This window comes from Drosophila eugracilis, unplaced genomic scaffold (genome assembly GCF_018153835.1).
Source record: "Drosophila eugracilis isolate 14026-0451.02 unplaced genomic scaffold, ASM1815383v1 contig_90, whole genome shotgun sequence".
Taxonomy (NCBI): Eukaryota; Metazoa; Arthropoda; class Insecta; order Diptera; family Drosophilidae; genus Drosophila; species Drosophila eugracilis.
This window is the reverse complement of record NW_024573812.1, coordinates 7,340,451-7,362,652: the sequence shown is the minus strand read 5'-3', so window position 1 is coordinate 7,362,652 and position 22,202 is coordinate 7,340,451. Positions and strand designations below refer to the sequence as shown.

At 40.8% G+C, this 22,202-nt stretch overlaps 1 protein-coding gene and 1 long non-coding RNA gene across 9 annotated transcripts; one reads left to right on the top strand and one right to left on the bottom strand.

Moving 5' to 3' along the window:
- Positions 1-249: 249 nt before the first annotated feature.
- LOC108112818 (feline leukemia virus subgroup C receptor-related protein 2) lies at positions 250-21,454 on the top strand. Of its 7 annotated transcripts, XM_017223118.2 has the most exons (11): positions 250-362; positions 502-621; positions 10,665-11,031; positions 13,881-13,992; positions 14,215-14,317; positions 14,664-14,888; positions 19,627-19,768; positions 20,173-20,369; positions 20,439-20,563; positions 20,766-20,876; positions 21,018-21,454. In XM_017223118.2, the coding sequence occupies exons 3-11, from the start codon at positions 10,887-10,889 to the stop codon at positions 21,301-21,303; spliced, it is 1,446 nt and encodes a 481-aa protein (XP_017078607.1). In that variant the 5' UTR covers positions 250-362; positions 502-621; positions 10,665-10,886; the 3' UTR covers positions 21,304-21,454. The 7 variants fall into 7 exon arrangements, with proteins under 7 accessions (XP_017078607.1, XP_017078609.1, XP_017078611.1 ...); XM_017223120.2 differs by lacking the exons at positions 250-362; positions 502-621 and adding an exon at positions 7,369-7,445; XM_017223122.2 differs by lacking the exons at positions 250-362; positions 502-621 and adding an exon at positions 7,782-7,932.
- LOC108112821 lies at positions 3,834-5,226 on the bottom strand. 2 transcript variants are annotated; one of them, XR_001772678.1, is made up of 3 exons: positions 5,125-5,226; positions 4,997-5,065; positions 3,834-4,929 (listed from the first exon to the last, which is right to left on the bottom strand). It is a non-coding gene; the product is annotated as an uncharacterized LOC108112821 (long non-coding RNA). The 2 variants fall into 2 exon arrangements; XR_001772677.1 differs by having other exon boundaries at positions 4,997-5,226.
- Positions 21,455-22,202: the final 748 nt, after the last annotated feature.

Here is a 22,202-nt window from a genome sequence, read left to right as displayed (position 1 = left end):
TGATGAAATGAATTAATATTATTGTAAATGTAATTAAATTATTTCCCAGAACTACCACTAAATATTAATTATATTTCGGTTGGCTGGCTGCCAACGCTTCTTGTTTGTACCTGCGCAGTGGCGAGTCCGGAGAGCAGCCAGCATCCACAGAATCCTTGCCAGCTGATTACCGCGAGTGGATCGCAAGCGCATGTCGTATATAAGGGACCGAGGCAATAGGATTCCAGTAGTCCTGTTCAGCGATTCCTCCCCAAAGTGTTGGCTCTTAGAGAAGCGAGAACCGAGGCAGTAGCACCAGCAGCAGTATCCGCAGAAAAGGAGGGAACTTTTTGCAGTGCAAAGCAAATATTTAAAGTGCCCAAGTACGTGTGGGTTTAGCCCAGAGCCAAAGCGAGTTGATGGTGCCGTGAATTGCAGAAGTTTCCTTGCCCCTTCTAATAAATTAATACCGTTTCTCGCCCTTTTGTTCCATTCACAAAACCAACACAAACGCATCTGCAGTCCAAGGAACCACTGCGAACAACGATAACTCATTTTAGCGCGCCAACCAAAGATATCCGGCTATATCCTGCATCCTGCGAGGGAATAGTGAAGAGTGAGGAGCGAAGGACGCCACGAAGGGTAAGTAATGAAGCAAGCGTTTTCGTCTCATTTGATTGCAATTAAAAGAAATTGCTTTAATTGCGAGTTGTGAGTGCGATGCCGAGTGTGGCTCCCGAGCAGGGACCTTTACTTCTGAAGGATTTCCTTTGCCTCGCTGCTTGTGGCATCAACAAGCTGCCAGACGCACTGAAAGGCTCAAGGGGCGCGAACGTGTCAAAGCGAGATGAGGCCAACGAAAATAAAAACAAATGCGAACGAAACTAAAATCCATAAATTGATTTTTCCGCCTGCTAAAAACGAGTGGAACAACAGACAGAAGTGTTGCCCAGATCCGGGTCCAGGTGTCTTCACATTTTTATACTTTCCTTGTTGCCCCAGCCCAAACGGCAAGCGGCAATGCCGAGTCAACCCCAAAAGCAGAGCTAGACAATTGCAAAACACAGACGCAGAGACATCATCCGAGCCCTTAACCCCTGTTCCCGCTCTTAACCCACACAGCTGCCCCTGTCCAAAGCTCCGGCAAAGATGTGCGAGAGCAGCAGCCACATAGCCGTGCCACGCCATGAATACTATGCCACACCACAGTGTCAGTGTGTTGGTGTCTGGCCCGCAGCACTTTTCAATGTGTGCCACTGTGTGCGGTGTGGTGTATGCAGTGTGTGTGTGTGTGTGTGTGCGCCACCCCGTCTGTGTGGATTCGAGCTTGTGACGTAATGTTTCGGAGGTTTTTGAACTGAAGCACTCTCACACAGACGCAGGCCCACCGAAGAGCCAGAACCAAAGCATTGAATGCTTAAGCTCATTACGGCTTTAGCTTTAATAGGCACTTTGCCCAGGGTCATCTATTCTCACCTTTAATCAGGCAGGATATCAAGTAAACTGCTTGGCATTCAAAACAAAATTAAAGCAGGTGCAGGTGAAGGCGCAGGTGCCGGGGCTCACATTGCATGCCTCCGAAACTCTTTCTAAACAAAATTAATTGACATCTTGAATCCTAAATAAGAGTGGCTTTGTTTCAGGCATTCAAAGTCCAATGTGAAGTTTCTTTATAAATTGCTTTATATTCCCCAAAGCCATAACGAATTTGGATAGTTTTAAGTTCAGCACTTACTTAAGTTTCTTACCCCATGGCATTGCATCTGAAAAGTAAAACGCTTTGGGGAAAGTTTCTTAGCAATTAAAGAATCGCAACTTAATCCTTAAAAAGCATTACCAAATTAGAGATATTCTTTGACCTAAATTAAATTTGGCATAAATTTAAATATAAAGTGTTATTTCTTCTTGTCTGTTTTGTTTCTTCAAAACAAAACTTGGGAGATAAATGGGCTATGATTAACAATAAGTAGCTAAGCATTGGGTTAAATAAAAAACAATATTCAATGATTATTTGTATTTAACACCCTTTATTCCCAAATTTTATTCGAACTATAAAGTAGTTATTATAAATTAGTTGACTTAACACTAATTCAAGGCGCCTTTTTACTTATGAGATAGTTTTTTAATAATTAATGATAAATGTATAATTATTCTTCACTTCTTGTTCAAAGTCGTACATAGAAATGCTTTAAAAAAATAAACATTATCAAATGGAAAGTTCTACATAAAATCTTTCGTTGGCCTCAAAATATACAATTGACAAAAACTGCTACTTATTTCCAACCACAAAAAATGAGGCAATCAGAAGTTATGAATCGTATCTAAACTGCTCAGGGAAGTTCCCAGCATTGACAAAGAACCCCCCAACTGGCGCATTTCAGACGGCAATACATGCCGTCGGTCGATTGTTAGACATAACAGATTGCATTTATCACTAAACCCAGTCAACCGCAAACTATTTATCGTATAGGTCAATTGCCACATTTCAAGGATGTTCCTCAAAATAGAAGAGAATTGAGGTGAGCCGACGAGTAGGAGGACCTTTGCGACACGTAATTGAGTGCTCGAGAAATGCGCCAGAGCCGAAGACATGCAACTTTAATGGGGGAATAGAGCGGCATAGAGCAAATTATTGATTTGGTTCGGGCAGAAAGTAGGCCACTTCCTGGTGGCCAGTACAAATGAATGCTAAACTCGGCATTTGGCCACAGAATGCACTTGCTGTGCACTATAGTTGGGTTAATTATGACAAACGGGAGACATTCGCCCAACGCAATTAAACCCCTCTGTTGCCAGCCATTTGTCAGTGGGTTAGCCACCCACCGTTGGCTTGAAAAAACTAAATCCGACCTTGTCCACCTCCTCGGGGCAGTCGATAAATAAGAGTCCGCCGAAAAGTAACGAGCGATACATAAATAACCCAGTAAAAACACCGGGGGACTGAGGAATAAGAGTCAACTGCATTAAATGCCAACTGCATGGTGAGAAATGAGCCAAGTGGAAAGCGGACTGAACAAAAAACCCAAACGCCAGTGACTGCCAGTGAAGTTAATTACAAATGTCCAATTAGGAAACTGACAAGGCCAGAAAGTCTAGGGTGTCCATGCTGGGCAGGGTGTCCAGGAACGGAAGTCGTCTTTGATGCAATTAAAAACGCATCTGGCCGCAGAAAGCCGAACAAAACTGCACACTAATCGCAGATACCAAGCGAAAATTGCATAATTGAGGAAAATGCCCAACCCTCCGCTTTTGTAAAATGGACCGCAGCATGTGGCCGAGGCATCAGGCATAAAAAAGGGTACAAGAACCGCTCCAGCTGCTGCGGCCAAAACTTTTCGCCTGATAATGGGAAATTCGCAATGCGCTGCGAAGTATGCTACACATTTTCGGTACTTTGCGGCCCACTGCAAAAGCTCGTCGCCTATTCTCTTTGTGATTTACATAGAAGTTGGGCAATAAAATACAATTTATGGTAATTTATCTAGCTTACCCGTAAGCCCCCGTCGTCAATGGCACAAATTTTTTAATTAATAAATAAATGTTGCGGAAATTATATCGCAGTTAGGAGGCAGTCGGATGTTTGCTGGCTCTCCCTCTCTGTGTGTGTGTGGTATTGTGCACGTATATAATTACGCGATTTGCCGAGGATTAAGAAGGGCCTGACAAATGCTGTGCCTGCCCCACCACCAAGGACGCATTAATGAGCCGCCCGACGGTGAGCCACTGAAGCGAGGCATCCACATAAAGAGCCAGGATACCACTTATCCCTCAAAGCATTCACGCAAATACAAATAGGGACGAGTTTCCCAAGTCATTAATATCCCGCACTTTGAAAAAATAAAACGCCAATGGTATTAAACGAATTAAGTGTTGTGAATTCTAAGAGCGAAAATTGTATAGACAAGGGATTATTTTTAGAAATTATAATATGACACTAAACAGGTCTGATGAAAATATAAATTAGCAAATTAGAAATATTCAAGATAGTACAAGATATTCTATAAAACCACCAAACTCAATTTAACATTTCGGAACATCGAGCTTAGCCTACAGCATTTTCACTGTAGGCCCTTAATATGGCCCCATGATTCTTCCTGTCACTTACGCTTCAAGGAAGCGTGAAAACGTATTCCTCTCAGGAATGGATCCCCTAGCCCACCCCCCTTGATTATGATTATGATTTGGAGTTGGCCATTAGATGAGCTTGGCCACAAATGGCCCGAGGACCTCGTACGCGTTCACGTTCAAATTGGGTGCATAAATATTTCCCTTTCCCTGGGTCCTTTGCCTAATTGGCGCGAGGATTGCGTTGGAATTTGCGATTCATTGTGTCCGCCGGCCACTTGTCAGCTACAAATTGCATTTCGAATTCAGCTGCCCGGCTAAAGTGAAATCAAGACAAAAGCTGGCGCAACTCGAATGCAATTGTTTCCAGCGTTGCGCATGAGAAATGTTGCAATCGGCCCTCGGGCGCTGCTTTGCACACTTCTCAAGTGGATAAGGTGGAAGTGGGTGTGGAAATGGGGGGTGCTATTGGCTTAGGAGGTGGGACTTAAAAGGATTACGGGCGGGTGGCACAGCGAGAATCCATTAGTAGCGTATACGGTTGTTGATTCCGCCAAAGACCGTGGCTCGCATTCGCGCCTTGTTGGGAAAAACGAGGTGCAACGGGGTGAACTCCGACCCGGCAAATCCACACGGACTTCTACGTTCACAGTTGGCCATATCATTCGTTTTTGTTGCTAGATCGCCAGCAGAATAATAGATTGACTCGAGCTTTGTGCGGAATTCAAATAACTTGTTAGCCCGTTCGCAGCTACGTTTTCCGCGTTTATCCCACGAATAATTACAGGATAACGCCATGTTCGCTGTCTTTGAATAATTTAACGTGTAGCTTGGACTCAGGTGGATTCAAGGTATAAGCCAACTCAGTTGTTTTTAGTAGAAAATCTAAAAAAAAAACATTATTTGATTAAGCCTAGCTTACTTTTTAGTGGGTACTTTACATTTATATTACCTTATTGTTATCCCAACACGAGTTAGAAATCTCAACTTTAATGCTTGCTTAAGATTTCTCGAGTAAAGGCTTTAAGTAAACACTAATATTAACTAAATGAATAAACTGACTTTTTAATTAACGTTTACCGTACTCGTAAAAAGCTAAAGCCACTGAATCGTGACCACTCCACATGACAGGAAAATCAGTGGAAATCATCCGATCAACGGGATTTACAAACCCACAACACGGGTTGCTATCGGTTAATAATAGTAATTCTACCCTAATACACTAATCGGCCTAATGTCATGTTCATTTCTTATCAGCACTTGAATTACGAGCTCATTATCGGCGAATGAGTTGTAGAAACAGATGAGAGCCTCGCAAAATATTCGCAGGCCGAGTGACAAAGTGCAGAGTGGCGATATGTCTGGAATCTATGAAATCTATTCCACTGCCAAAAATGTAAATTATATTCTATGACGTTTTAAGATTTAAAAGTTTTTATAAATATTCCGTTCTATCAAATTCAAAGAAAAGAAAAAGTTTGAAAATGTTTTTTCTACACAGATAAATAGATTATTAATATATTTTGGGACGAGGTTATGCCCTACAGCTGTTATAGATCACGCCCTCTGCTAGCAAGTAATTTGTAATGAGCTGTTAGTAAATAAAGCTGTCAAATAAATAAATAAATAAATAAAATACATTTTGGGTCACTTACAAATATACCTTCCTCGTAAACTAAATAATTAAAACAACTGGTGACATTCAAAATACTTCCCTTACCAGAAAAAGTTTGGTAATTAAGTTTGGGTCGGAAGAAACGTTACACAAGTCAATAAGCCTTCATCCACGGACCAAGGGGGATCTTTAAGCTCTTTTAAGGATAGTTTCTACGTATTATTTTAAATCGCAAACCTACTTTGCCATGAGGAATTCCTTTTCATCTATATAAGAAATTATAGAGTTCGTTAAAAACTTTTTAAGACTAATTTGTAAAAATTATTTTTGTTAATGACTTTTTGCTGTTTTGTGAACTTGACTTATCACCCCTTAAAATATACTTAGAACTAGAAAATAAAAAATTTAAAGCTTCATTCATGAAAGTTCGTTTAAACAATGAAGTGACTCAAATAAAAAACATTGACAAAACAGGTTTAGAATTTTTGGGAATGGGAATCATACCATTTCTAATCAAATATAATATAAAAGTATATGATAGACAAGAACTCTAGCTAGCAAACTCTAGTTTTTTCCCTTAGTGCATGGCCCGATGAAAGGCACTCGAAACAAATGAAAGCACTTTCGCCCCACCCCGCGGCTAAATCTCTGACCACCGGCTGGCCGTGTCTGTGCTGATATTTGCATTATAAATAATAAAACATAATAATTTGCCTTAATCGAATAATGACCCCCCAGCCAGTGCGATGGCGTCGCCACCACGCTGCGACCACCGCCGGATCCGCCAGATCCGACGTCTGGAATACGAAAAGAGACCGGAGGGCCCGACCAGGGAAGTGGAAGTTCCCGCAGGCAAATTATTCAATAAAAGCCACAAAAACAGCAAAATAAAAAGTATGAAGAGACCGGTTGGACGGAAGGAGTGGAGCGAGGGGTTTCGAGGTGGGAAGCCAGAAATACACGTGCTTCGCTCGGTAAAAAAGGAGGGCAGCTAGACGTAGGGGCGGAGTAGTGCTAAACAAATAACAGAAAATTTAAAATGGATTGCAAATGCAATTGTGTCCCCAGTACAGGGGGACAGCGTTAAGGTGAACTGCGGAAATCGGGCATTTAAAACTCTTGAATAATTAATTAGCCACAGCTAAATGTATTTAAAGTAAGTTAGGCCTTGAAATATTTTAGACCGCTACTAGGACTGGATTAAATTGAATGATTTACTAGTAATCCTTTTTTAATTTCCTAATAAGTAGGGAAAACTGGAATTAGTTGATTAGGAAAATGATTTTACTTTATAAAAAACTTTAAGGCACTTTACCTTTTCAATAGACTTACACAATTTATTATAGTTTTCTATTATCCAAGGTATTGCCAAGTTATGGTCTTGAATACCAAATTCCTAATTAATTTATATTCTATAAGCACTCTTAAGTGTATGTATTAAAAATGGTTTATTTATTATTGGAACAGCCTTAACAGCGACCAAGTCCCTTTAGATATTTATCTTTGACTATCATTAATAAGTTAATGCAGTTAAGTTTTTCATGAAAATCAATCGCTTAAATGCTTATCGACTTCAAAAAGATTTAGATAGTTACAATCTTAACCCCATTAATCAAAAGAAAGGTTTCAATCAAGCTGGTGTTGCCTGTACGCTGATTCACGACAGCTGGATTTGTGCTCAGACGCGATACCAGAAATGAGTGTCCGTGCGCTTGGCACAGACGTACATCCCCACAGTGCCTGCCAAAAGCGGGTCAACCGGTGGACTAAAAACTTTACAACTCAGGTCTGGCAAACGTGTTTCAATATTTGTCACTCGATTCGGCGATAATCGGAAAGGAAAACAACAATAAAACCAAACTGACTGCTCTAAAAGCGTTACGAGTCACTCGTAAAACAATCAAATGCTAGTCAAAGACTGCCAAACAGTTCCTAACCATTTATCACAGAGGCTCCTCGGCCGTAGGGCACTCGAAGTGAGTGTGTTTGGATTACTTTGTTGTCATCGCGGCGAACCCAAAATCAGCTGTTTGCAGCAATAACAAGTGAACGAGCCGAAAGCGTTTTGCAAATCAACATCGCTGTTTATGGCGGAGAGTTGAGCGCTTTTCGGAATCAGTTTCAGTTTTCAGTACCACTTTGTCCGTTCGCGATTGCGTGCTCCGTAGGTCTACTCTCCGGCGGCTCAGTACCGTCTTCATCAGCTGCTCGGAGCCCACTACTCCGTGCCCAGTGGTTGCCCCGCGAAGAACGTGCCAAGCAAGAGTGCCAAAGTGGGTGAAGAGTGGCTTTTAGCAACGAACGAGGTTTGACTTGACCCACCGTGAAACCCCATCGTTTTCGGCTATTGGCCCCGTGATAATCCCCATTTAAAATGTACGTGCGTGTTATTGGTTCACGTGGGTGGTTGAAAGCCAATTTCCGATGCCACCCAGTTCGGGAAGTTATTTACGTTGATTCGGAATCACTGCATTTGTAACTGCACTGAGGAAAACTTTAATACAAATTCAAGATTCCAGACTCTGTAAAAACTTAAATTATAATGCAGATAAGCACTAATTAGTCATCGATATTAATCAGTATCAGTCCGGGTGAAATATTAAATTAAGTGATAAGTGATAAATGTTATGTGACAAGTGAAAAAATATTCATAACATAAAGTAAAGATTAATTACTAATCGTAATTTAGTGTTTTAACGTTGAATAAACTAGCGAGTGAGATAATTATGAAAATTTGAAAAGACTGCAGCATTAAGAGTGTATAAATTGCTTATCACTTAAATGGATTCATATTAATATTTGATTTATGATTAAAAAGGGAGATTTAATCTAAATTAGAAGAAATTTAAAAGTATTTTTTCAATTTTCTTGTGTGCATAAAATTCTTGCTGATAAACTTTATGCCTTGATGCACATTTTAAAAATATCACTGAAAAAGAGATGGAAAAAGAGTTTATGACCTTACGCAACAAAATCTAATAATAACAGATTCGATATATTTTTGAAATGAACCAAATATAATACAGCTTAGAAGGCGTAAAACATCACTAGATTGTTGGTTAACATTTTAATATTGAATTTGGTTAATTAAATCCCTTTGTTTATTATTTATTTGATCAGCTTTTAATATAAAATTTAGTTTGTTTAAAAAACTGTAAGAAATAACAGATTAATTTCAGTTTTTCTGATCATAATTGCAGCAGTTAAGCCTCTGAAAGTGAACCACAATCAAATCGAATTGACCTAAAGCTCTAAATACCCTACAGTCTGTACCTTTGTGAAATTTTGTGTTTATTTAAGTCAGATTCGTTTTTTTCGTGTTGCCGGCGTCTAGAATCCATCTTATCACCTTGTTATCAATGTCATATACTCATCGACTTCGAGCGAAATACCCACTCCATTTACGAGTATTTATCTTGACGAAGAGCAACCTCCCGCCGATTGGGTTGGGCAACCACAAACTATGACGCTAATCTTAAGTGTTCGACAGAAATAAAAACAATACAAATTCCTTCGACTCATTGCGATCAGAAGTAACTAGTTGAGAAAAATCCACACAATCGAGGTCTTCGAAAGCCAGCAATTATCTCTGCTCGATGAGCAGCCTTCGCCTGTGCGAATTAGAATCTTAATGGCGGAATCTCCCCATCCATCCCATCTCCATGGGCGCTCATTATGAGGCAAAATGATTTAAATGCAGTGATTAACCATTTGAAATTCAATTGGCTGGCATTTGTTATCAGCGCCAAAACGAGCGATCTAATTAGCCGATATGGAAATGGAGGGAAAAACCTTTTTTTGGTGGCACACGACATGTCTCTTGGCGCAAAAAACAGTTTCATCTCATTGCAGCTAATGACATTATACCATGGCAATGGCAGCAATAGCAGCAATGCACGTGCCAAATGAGGCGGCGAAAACTATCAGTGAAAATAAAACACAGAAATAGCGACCCAAATGCAAATCGGAATCCAAACCGGAATCCGGCATTCCAATTTGGCAATCCACTCAATTTATTTGGCGGCACATTCAGTCAAAGTCAGTCAACTGCGCTGATTGCATTTTGCCAAAGCCCCAAGCTGAGGCCAAATCCGCAGCTAAAGCTGAAGCTAAAGCTAAAAGCTAAAAGCTGATGCTGATGCTGATGCTGAAAAATCTAGAAATCCGGGTACCAAAATCCGGAGGCAGAGCAACAAGTGGCCGTGAGGGTGAATTCCGTGCTTAAATTTGATTCAATTCAATGGCTTTATTAAAGCAAATTGCAATGTCACAACAGCAGTAAATGGAAATTCGCGTGTAATCGCCCCAGTCAACAAGCTAATTAAGGCGTATTAATATCGGCTTTTAAGTTGCTTTGGTTCACCCAAAAACCACGGCATTTCGGTGGAGTCTGAAATCAGATCTGAAAGGGGTCAGCAATTATTTACAGTGCCTGCCATTAAAGGGTATTTTTCACAATTGATGGCTCACTTTTTGCTCGTTTGTCTTATTAACAGTGGTTAACTACTAAAATTAAATCTATATTAGGCACAAAACCATGATTAATGTAGGTAAATTTTGATGATTTATGTGCAATTATTATAGAGCAATAGATCATTAAATCATTTATTGTTGTGTTAACTAATCAACTAACCTCAAGTCTGTTTATCAAGTGGAACGAAATGCATTCTCCCAATGAGTTCTGTTTGAGTTTCAATGCTATTTAAGCAGCTGTTCTAGCTCAAACTAATCTCACCTTGTAAACTATATCTCTGTCTTTTGTGAGATATAAACTGGAATGTTTCCAAGTTCAGGGTCAGCATACAATAACCTCATTAGCAATATTAATCCACGCTAATCCATAAACGACGCTGGTTAGTAAACCACAATATTATTATGTTACTTTCGACGACCACAAACTACATGCATGTTCTATGCAAATTCGCCATGGTTAGCTAAATTTCCAAACTGAACTCGTTGAGTGATGTAACTATTTAATTGAATTGAAATTTCTGTCTGCTTGCAGAACTCTTTTCGAAAATCAACTTTGAGCAACCACGACTGCCCCGAGTGATTCTGATTGCCACCGAAGAGAACAGCGAGCAAACCACCACAGCTATCCAACGACACCACCGAGCACGGCAATCGCTGCCACAGCACAACCGCCCAGAATTTACACCTGTCCCAGCTGCTACCTGATAGCTGCTAGCTGCACCAACACCAACCACCACCCACCTCCACCCACTGGATGGATCTGAAGCACAGTGCCAGTGGAGCTGCCGAGAACAGCGATACCTTCATAGCCACCAGCAAGTCCACAGACATGATCACGCCCAAGGAAAAGGAGGGCAAGGCGGCCAAGGCAGCCGGAGCACAGAACGCCCCAGCCGAAGGTAATTTATTTATGATTATTTTTACTTTGATATCGGCTTTTCTGAAACTGTAAATCTCTACATTTATCTTAAAACTAACTAACTAAGATACTAATATATTAAAGGCCGTGGTTATCCCAATTGGAAATAACAATCTGCAATATTTAACTAACTAATTTGGAGTGATATAAAGTCATGTTTTTAAAAGAAGAATACACAAAGTTGCTTTCCAAATCTTTCACATTACTAAACAGTATATTTTTGTTGATGTTTTACTAAGACAATAAACTCATTCACTAAACTAACCAAGTAAACTAACTCAAGCTAGATCAATCTTCAGCGTGTACCTCTGGACTCTAAAACTATTCTCTTTAATGTAAGATACTAACCAATCATAACAACTTTAAGTCATATGGCTAAAAGGATTTGGGTGGCAACATGGACTGACTAGAAAAGAAGAACATTTTTAAGTAAGAGAATCACTATCTGTGTATTAAACTTTTATAAGATTAATAATTCGGATAGTATTCTAATCGAAATAGTTCAATCTATAGTGGTCAAGAAAGGTACTTGAAATTTACAAAAATATCTTTTGGTGGGGTGATGTAGTATTTGATTTCCATGGAACTGATATGACTTCAATCAAGATTGAAGCAAAATGGAGACAAGTGTTTGAGCTGGCAACATGAGATTGATATTTATGTTCCACCTCAAAGCTATTCAGAAAGTATTAACCAAATTCAAAGACCATTTAATAATATTATTTTAGGTTTATTTAAATGACAACTGTATAAATGTTTGCGATTGCAATCTATGCTCAATCCACCGAGTTCCGCAGTCTGCTCGCTCAGCTGAGACAATGTGGCAGCAATGTTGTATTACTTAAACACATGCATAGTTTGCATTCCATGCCACGAGTAGTTACCTTACCGCTATGAATGTGTGTGAGTGTGCACCTGCAACTGCACTTTGCATGTCAGACATGAACGACCATTTTGGCTTAACTGCACCTCAAGGTAGGCAATAGTATCGCTGTGTTTGTGATTGTGGTGTGTGTGTCTTTGGAAGGATGGGTGTTTGGGTGTATGGGCTTGTGTGTGTGTGTGTGTTAAGGGGTGTGCAACGGTGGCGGGCACTTGTATGCAGTGCAATCCGAGCACCACACAACCAGACACAAATGCACTTGGCAAAAGCCTGCCAAAGCCGCAGCCGCACATTCACTTAAATGCAAACCTACCTGCAGGCACTGAGAGAAATAACTACTAAGACTTGAAATATTTTACAGTGTATTTTACTACTATTTACTTAAGAAACTAAAATATTGGAAAGCTATCTGCTATTAAAAAATAGGAATAAAGAAGTACAAGCTTAATTGGGACTATTCTTGCGATTTATTAATTTCCTATCCCAATACTAGTTCGATTTCTCACAGTGCACAGTAAACATATGCCCGGCCATTGTAGCTATGTATGTGTTTGTGCATACACGTGCTTTAACTGAAAAATACAAATAAAGAACGGCATCAAAGCGTTTTGTACTTTCAATGCCATGCAAGCCGAAAAGTTAGTGACGTCGCTTCTGGATTGTCACAAATTGGAACAAAAAAGGGATGGATATAAATAGAATCAAAAGCCTATATAATACACACAATCCAATGCATGCCATATACTATACACTATATATGATATACAGTCGAATGCGCTTAAATAAGCCATTTAATTCGAAAGGCAAACAGCACCTCGCTTACCGTTGTTTGTAATTTCACGGTTTTATTTGTGATCAAACATTTTAATCATAAATATTTGCTAGTTTTTCATCGCACGCAAATGGCTCCTTTGGGAAAACTGAAAGTGCGCACAAATGAGCGAAATAAAAGCGAATGTCAGGAGTGCACTTATTTTCCTTTAAAGCCAAAGTTTTCCACTTCATTTGCATCGAAGTTTGTGTCCTTATTTAAGTTCAATTTGGGTCAAAGCGAAAAAAGATAGTTTGGATTGCACGTTTTTGTTTTATAATGAGCGTTATTAGCAAAGCCCAAGAGATCAATCATGATTAAATCAGCTATTAGAAATAATTGAGCTACTTACAAAGTTAAACAGAAATGTTAAATATAAGTTAAATGCATTTCAAGCAGTACTAAAATATTTAAGTTAATTGTTAAATTACTAGTTAAACTTTTAAGTTTGCCGTAAGCTTATCAGGGAAAATTAGTTAAAGGTATCAAAGCAAAATTAAGCTATCTAAGTTAATATACAGACTTTATTCAGAAGACTTCAGTTTAATAGAACTCAAGCAACCATTATTCAAAATTAAACGCCATTAGTATGACTAGTAAAGTTAGTTCCTAGTGCCTTATAAATACCAATTAAATTTGAATTAAATGTTTTTGCAGAAACTTTAAGTCTGATTAAGAAAGGTAAGACCTATTTGGATACTTATGGGCAACAAGGACCTAAATCCTTGTCTGTATAACGAAAGAACAGACTAACTTTTGACTTTGGAAGCCTTTAAGTTCGACCTTGAGAGAAGTACCAAAAATCCCTCCAAGGCCAGGCAATCACTAACGAAACAGAAAGGGCGGATCAACTTATTATGATAATGGGGCGTGGGTGTATGGATGGGCGGAATCATTTGCATGGATATTAGCTTCGGAAAAGGCCTTAGCCTTTAGCCCCTTATAAGTAGTAAGTAGTAAGTGAGTGAGTGAGTGAGTAGTGTAATCCTGCCCCCTAATCCAGTTAATCCGGTGCAGCTACATGGGGTAATGGTGTGGGTGATGGTGCTCCGTGGCAGGATAAGAAGCCTTGTGCCGTTCCACGAACATTTTGAAGTGGCTTTCACCTGGCTCGCATTCTATTCCTATTTTTCAGGCTACAAAGTCTACGCCCGACGCTGGGCGGTGCTCATTCTCTTTGTGTTCTATTCATCCTCGAATGCCATGCAATGGATACAATACACCATCATCAACAACATAATAACACGGTGAGTGTTCGGGCTGCGAGGGAAGGTCCTGCGATTCCGGCAAATCGTGCATCATATTTCGTTAAAAGTTTTCATAAAGCTCATTAAACAACTTGACTGTGGTCGGGGGGGCCTAATGAATGGCGCTGAATAAATTAACTTCCCGTTCGTTGACAACTGCATCCTCGCCATGGGAATTGCCCCTTCTAATCGCGCCTCCGCCTTCTCTGTTCTGTCCCGCAGTTACTATGGCATCAGTGATAAGTGGGTGGACTGGACGTCCATGATTTATATGATCCTGTACATACCACTCATATTCCCTGGCAGTTGGTTCTTGGATAAAGTGGTAAGTTGCGGCACTGTGAGGCATGAATTTGAAATTAGTTTAAGACTTAGAAATGTTTAGTTATGATTTATCTTTAGGAATAACATTTTAGTAACGTCAACATATTAGTTTCCACCCAAGAAAAGACAAAAGTTTTTCTAATAAGAATATGCAATACTTTTGGCTATCGGAATCTGAGTGATTAGTTCACCATTACATATTCTTATAGACTAAATAGAGGGGAATTTCAACTTAATTTTTGAGTTTTTAAACCACTTTTCTTAGTTGTACTCATGGATCCATTGTTCCTCTAGCAATTCCATTATTAATTGCCCGCCATTGTTTAACTTTTGTGTGTCATTAACAGGGTCTGCGCATTACCGCCCTAGTTGGCATTGTGGGCACATGTGTGGGTGCCTGGATCAAGGTCTTCTCGGTGGATCCGTCGCTCTTCTATGTGAGCTTCATTGGCCAGTCGATCGTTGCTTTGGCACAGGTGTGCATCCTGTCGCTTCCTGCCCGTCTGGCTGCCGTTTGGTTCGGTCCCGACCAGGTATCCTCGGCCACCAGCGTGGGAGTCTTTGGCAACCAGGTGAGTTGGTCTGGTCTTTGCATCCATATGCATCCAGCTTCCATGTTGCAGTCGTTATTGATGGGAAATCTGCCATGTCAGCCGTTACGAACATTGTCTTGTGAGTTAGTGAGCCGTTGAATTTGCATTAACACAGAAAAGGCAGTGGCCCGCCCCTTTTTGCTAGATTGATGCAGTAAGTCGGGCAAGGCCGAATGCGGACGTGGGACAAGCCCACTTCCGGTGGGGCGGAAGTGGCTTGCTCCGGCATTTTTGTGCTTCGGCTGCCCTGTGAATCCTGGCCAGGCAATCATGAAATTGCCCAAAAGAGTTGCGAACTGGCGCACAAGTTAAACAAAACTGACAACGTCAGGGTCAACCCGTGCCCGGTGACCGGTGCCACGCCCCCTTTTCTGCCTCAATGGCTCCCAATGGTAATGCATGCGGAAGGTTCTTTGAGTGGATTCAATTTGGCGCACTGTATCCGCATCTCTGGCCAGCGGCAAGAGGTTCAATTTATTCAGCTGCTCAGCTGCGACAAACAAACGAAATGACCTCTCCGAAATTCTCCGGAGCTTAAGTGATTGCCTGGATACCTTCGGTCGCCGTAGTCCAATGGGGCTGGACAATTGAAATGTCACCGTTGGGAGGAGGCTGGATGAGGTCGGATGAGGTGAGGTGACATGCATTATGCGGTTGCAAGTGCACAACTCGAGATTGCGGCCGACCGACCAGTTGATTATTTGACTTTTACGGGAATGTTCTGTACGAGAATGAAAGACCGCAAAATTCCGTAAGCCAATGGCGGAGACATTTTCATTAACCATAAACCAATTTGGAATGTGTCAGGGAAAATTTGTTTATTCGCTTGTTTCCTCGAATTAAGGTCCATTAAGCCATTAGCTGTTGTGAGATTGTCTTACCTTAAAAGGGTTTTTGCTAATTTGAGGCGGAAATGGGAAAATGTTTGCAGTCGCTCACTGCACTTTTTAGAGTTAATTTATCTTCGGAGCTAATTGAATTTTATTATACAAAGGAATTAGCATTAAAAGAACTCTTAAATAGTGGAAAAACAGGAAGCAGAAAAGCAATAAATCACTTTTATAGGTGAGACAATTTCCTTGGGAAGACGTCTATAAAGTTTATGGTATAATTAATGACCTTTTTAGAAGGCTTAAGAGTCCCGAAATCCCTATTTTATAATAATTAACTTCAAAGTATTCTCTTCTATTGTGGGTGAATCTAAACTGTTTGGAACTTAACAAGATAATTAATTTAAAGAATAATTTTAAATTTAAATCAATTTTGTCCCAAAAATTAAACCTGCACAGGAACATTAAAATTTGTATACTAAGTTTTAGCAGTTTTTAATGAAGGAGATTATTTATTTATAATCAAAACCAACGCTGGGTCAAAATTATTCATGCACTTAAATAAATAAATATTCTGATAGATGATTTTTACATTTTAAAAATTAAGCTTTACTTATTTTAAATATGTTATTACTGTTCAATTAAATGGGATTTTTAAATGAAAGATTCATTATTCACAAGCCACGCCATTTATGAATAACAAATTATTGTTTTTCAATGATTTTAGCAGTTTTTAAAGCAATAAGGAATAAGGAATAAGGGATTTAAGTTTAAGCCAAAATTGGGCCAAAATTGAACATGCTCATGTCACGGCATCGCATTGTGAATGCAATTTTTGCATCGGACAGGTTATGGGCTTAAACACCGCAAAACAATTAGGCCGCTTGCTTAGCCATTAGCCAACAGTGTCAGGTGCGGCGGTGATGAATGACAATGGCTCTGGGAAATGGAGAGTGGAAAATGGGGGGGGGTCTGTGAATGGGGAAATGGAGGGCAATGGGATGTGGAACAGTTTGCTCTTTATGTTGATTTACGAGCGCATAGGGCGACAGGAGAGCAGAAGTGGAGGACTGAAAGTGCAAATATGGGGCTCAAATATCCACAGCCACCTTTTGCCTCCACATCCACATGACGTCCCGGCAAGACACATTGCATCCTAACGGCACCTGTGTGTCATATTTGCCTTTCACTCGAGTGCAGATGAAAAGGCTTATAATTTCCGCTTGTCCCAGGTAGGAAGTCACAATGGGATGTGACAATGTGGGGCTACGTGATGATGACGAAGGCGACGAGATGATGATGCGAACGTTGACGGGGAGTGGCATTGGGTTAGGAGGGCGAAGGGCTTAAAGCCAGCCCGGGTAATCTCTTGTCGAAATGCCAAACCGAACTTGTGCCCGAAAAAAAGAGCCTTCATAAAAAACGCAGCATGGGGCCACGTAGATGGCCCACATACCGAGTGACATTGAATGCTAACGCCACCCAGCCACCCAGCTCAATCGCCTTGGCAGCCTTATCTGGCAAGGACGACGCACCACACGCTCTTGCAGCCACCCACCATTCACCGCCCCCAAATCTCTGATTTCTGACTGGCTGAGCCGAGCTGAAGCGGATTTGGCGGAGGAGCATTGTTGCCAGAGTGCTGAGCAAACACAGTTTCTTTTCTCCCTCGTTTTTTTTTATTTCTGTTACTTGCTCTTGGTTTTTTTTTTTTGGTTCCGGATGGTCATGTAAACACGGCCGGAACGAGTTGTGCCGCCAAGTCGAAAATAACATTCTCCAGGGTCGCACGCGAGCATTCCGGCGGAACGGCAGTCCAAACGAGGCTCAGACGCTCGATTCTCTGAGCCCGTCACCGTCTACATCTCCAGTCGGCTCAAATATTTATTCTTGATACCATGGAGAGACTGGCTCAGACTGCAGCCGAGTGTCCCACTCGAATGTCCTTTTGGGTTACCTCGTAAAAGTCCAAATAGCCGGAACAAAGGAAGGGCAATGGGAATGGAGATGAGCTCCTGGCATCTGCCTGGTTTATGGCCCATCTCTCGAATACATTTATGCAAATGGTTGCAATTCTATGAATATACTCAGGCTCATATTGCCCGGGTATTTCAAAATCACATTTCTGTTTTTACTCGATTATACCAATCCCCAGTTTCATTGCCGAATCAAGCGGAATTATTTTAAATTTATTGGCGCCTATGAACTGGATCCTTGGCATTTATTATTTTATATTTTATGGGAAATATGGCGGGAAAGGCTATATATGTAACCTTGTTTGATTTGCAATTCATAACTGAATTTTATTTAATTGAAACTGTTTCATGGGCATCAGATTCTCACTTAAAGAAGAATAATAAAAGAATTTAAAGAAATTTAGGTTTGAAACTATTTTTACGAGGTTTGTTTATCTACCTAGAAAGTATATACATTTCCATAATTGGTTTTCCGTGTCGAAAGCCCCACTGACTGCAACTGTAATCTTCCTCATGTTATCTCCGCGAGATTCCTCAAGGTAAACCCCAATTGATGGGAAAAAATCAGTTTATACAGGATAATCTATATCCTTCGATAGTTGAGCTGCTATAAAATCAAACGGCCAACTACCAACCGAAAATACAATCTCCTTAAGTAAAGATGGCAAAGGGAAAACCCGATTCTGTTTGCGTGCTCCATAAAATGGGTGTCCCAATCCGGAGCTGGGACCACCTGCAGCTCCTCAGTTGGTATCTGTTGGTCTGTTTGGTCACGAAAGAGCCAAAGGTTTTCATTTCACTTCAGCGGGAATTGAGTTTTCCCCTCTCTCCAGGACTGCGCACCTTTGTTTGGACAAACCGAAAGTTATTGCAAAAGAGAAAAGCTCCGCTTGGTTTATTGTGTGTGAAGCTGAACCGTTCGACCGGCTGACATTCTCTTTGTTTGCTTAAATGAAAACAATTGGGTCTCACCTGATTATTTGCGAGACAAAAGGCAGGTGTTCCAGTTCAATTAAAATAGAAACATTCCCGAGAGGCTTTCATTAATTGAATAAACCCGATATGTGGCTTGCATGAAATCCCCAAACTGCTTTAACTTGTGTTTTTAAACTAACCATTAGCCGAGTTTTGGTTAAATCTTTTTTTTTTACTAAAAAAGGCTTTTATGGTCCAATTTATTTTCCTGACTGTCAAATGTCACTTGGCCCTAAATACCGCCACTGCCACTAAAACCAATTTATAGCATCGCGAAAAAAGTGATAAATAAAATGGCAACAATATTTGTAAAAATAAACTGATAGATACCCTATGAAATATGCCTTTAAAATGTATTTGTTTATCGAATTTAATGGCATTAAATAATTTCAAATTGCTTGAGGGTGGACTTGCTTGTCAGTGGACTTTGTAATGGAGATATACCTGTTTTCCATCCGTTACATAATCCACATGATACCCTATCAGTCTTGCACAAAAAATCAAGGAAAATAACTAAAAATTGCATGGCTCAACTTTGTGCATTGGCGTGTGCAGAAAAAGCGGAGCTGTCACAGCCGGGCCCGGGGTGTACATCTATTTTTTTCCGTAAAACAGCGCCACAAACTTTGACGAAAACAAAAACACAACGGCGACAGAGAAGAGAAAGAGCAGTTACTGAAGGGATCCGGGACAGGAGCAGGAATATATATATATATCTATCTGGCCGGGGCCAGGCCCACTATAAATCAATTTCACAGTTGCAGCGTGAATAACATCAGTCCATGGGTCGGGGCGGGGTGAGAGTGGCAGAGAGTGAGAGTCCGGAAGCGGAGCAAAAATAGCGGCGGCATCCGAGGCAGTAGCGGAACCGGAAACAGATTCAGCTTTGAGCAACTTGTGTACAATCGAGAAATCCGCCCTCTTCCTTTCTTCCAGCTGGGCGTGGCTGTTGGCTTTGTGCTGCCACCCATGCTGGTGCCGAATTCGCCGGATCTGGAGACGGTGGGCAGTGATCTGCAGATGATGTTCTACTTGGTGGCTGGCCTCACCAGCATCCTGCTCGTCCTCATGGTGCTATGTAAGTGAATGCCTTTAATATGATTTAATTTTGCTCTTTAAGCTTTAATAGTATTGAACTTAAATAGATTTAAATCAAAATAACATAACCAAATGGCCTTTTTAGTATCTATTTAAATGTCAAAGTTGTACGGTCTGTAGGTAATACTTTTAAGTTAAAAGTTTTATCTAAATAGATATTAATCTGAATAGTCCTATTAGCTTCTGTCGTAAAGTGTTCAAAGAAAATAACCTTTAAAAAGTTAAAATATAAATATGAGGCGTTGACAAGACATAACACTTATGTACTTTTAAATAAAAATGTTTTCTTTCTTAAAAATGTTCCACATAAAATCTTTAAGTTTATGGAAGAAACTTTTCAAAAACAAAAGTGATAATCCGTTAATATGTCTCACCTGGCTTTAGTTTTCCAGGACAAGCCGCCCACTCCACCATCCGCCGCCCAGGAGGCAGCACAACTTTTGGAGAGTTCCGGAGAGGAGCAAGTCAGTTTCATGCAGTCGCTGAAGAACCTGATGACCAACCGAAACTTCATCTTCCTGCTGCTCTCCTACGGCATCAATGTAGGCGTGTTCTACGCCATTTCCACGCTCCTGAATCCGGTATGAGCTCAACTCTTCACCCGATTAATGAGCGGTTAATGGAGGCTAATTGCTGGGATTTGTTCGCAGGTGGTGCTGAAGTATTATCCTGGCCATGAGGTGGACGCCGGACGTATTGGCCTTAGTATTGTGCTGGCCGGAATGCTGGGCTCCGTGGTATCGGGCATTGTGCTGGATAAGACGCACAAGTTCAAGTAAGTACAACAATAAACAGCTGAAGGGCCTTCCGCAACATGTTTGAAACTCATTACGCATACGCCGTGTGGCCCAGTTGCTCGTGGGAGTAAGATGCTTGAGAAAGTTTTAGCACGGCAGCTGCAGAAGTTGTTATTAATTGAATAAGGGGCTCTCGATGGTTAATGAGCTGTACTCAATGTAATTAAACCATCCATCCAGGGAAACGACGCTGGCGGTCTACGCGCTGTCCATGGTGGGCATGTGGATCTTCACCTTCACCCTGGACACAGGACACATCGCAGTGGTCTACCTAACGGCGTCGCTACTGGGGTAAGTCTATCTTATATCTTTTAGATTCTTTAAACATTAAATGTCATTTAAATTTCTTTATATAATAAAATATTTATAGTTTAATTTAATGTTTTTAACGTTTACGAATAAGTTGTTTCTGTTAACTTAACTCCTTTGCAGCTTTTTCATGACTGGCTACCTGCCGGTGGGCTTTGAGTTTGGGGCCGAACTGACGTTCCCAGAGCCGGAGGGCACCTCATCCGGACTGCTGAACGCCTCCGCCCAGACCTTTGGCATCTGCTTCACGCTCTTCTACTCGGAGCTGTTCACCACATTCGGCGACATAGCCGCCAACATAACCATGGCGGTGATGCTGATTGTAGGCACAATTATTACGGCCATCACCCAGTCGGATCTGCGGCGCCAGAACGCCCAGGTGCCCGCCAGTGGGGCTGCCATCCCGTAGGGAACTCGCGGCGGCCCGGTGACTGTCTTTTATGTATAGTATTCTACGCATATCGTTTTACCGTTTAATTTATTTAATTGTTTACTGTACATTCCGTTGTAGCCTTAAGTGTTGAATTTTAAAATGTTCATTAAAGGTGCATAGCAACACACACACTCTAACAAACACACTAACACACACGAACACTAACACGAATATGAGTAAGCTTAGGCAATTATTTTTTCAATTTTATATTGGCCACCGATTAAGGTTTAGTGCTTAGGTTAGATGAATCTAAATTCAGCAACCCCAAGACTTGCATCGAAATTCAGCTTTATATTTGCGTTGCAACTGCACCAACAACAACAAAACCAACAACCACAACCACACGAGTACAGAACAGAGAAGTGTTACATATATGGAAATATCCTTCAGTATTATACCCGTAATATTCTAGCGAACGTTGACAATTTGATTGCTTAGCGGAATATCCAAAGCAGTTTGAGGCAGTGTATCCGAATCCAGCGATTGCATTACCGCACAGTAGCGGCTCTCGTCTTCAATTGTTCCCTCCTCCTTCGCCACTGAATGTGTATATAATATATATAATTGTATTCCGGACCCGATCCAGAGCGAGAGCGCTACTGTTGTACAAAGCACAAGTATATCCTGCATATCTGGCAAACTGTAATAATTTTGGAGAATTTACAACTAACAGCAGATTCAAGTCAAAATATATACCTATACCAAAACTATATATATATATATATATATCTATACATTTGATAGTGTTGTGAACTAGAGGAATCCCACACTGAACACTCCGCCGACGGCAATGCGTATTCCACTTTTGTAGATAGCCTTTAGGCCGACGGCCAAGTGACATACGAGTACATACGTAAGGAAGTTATCTCCAAACT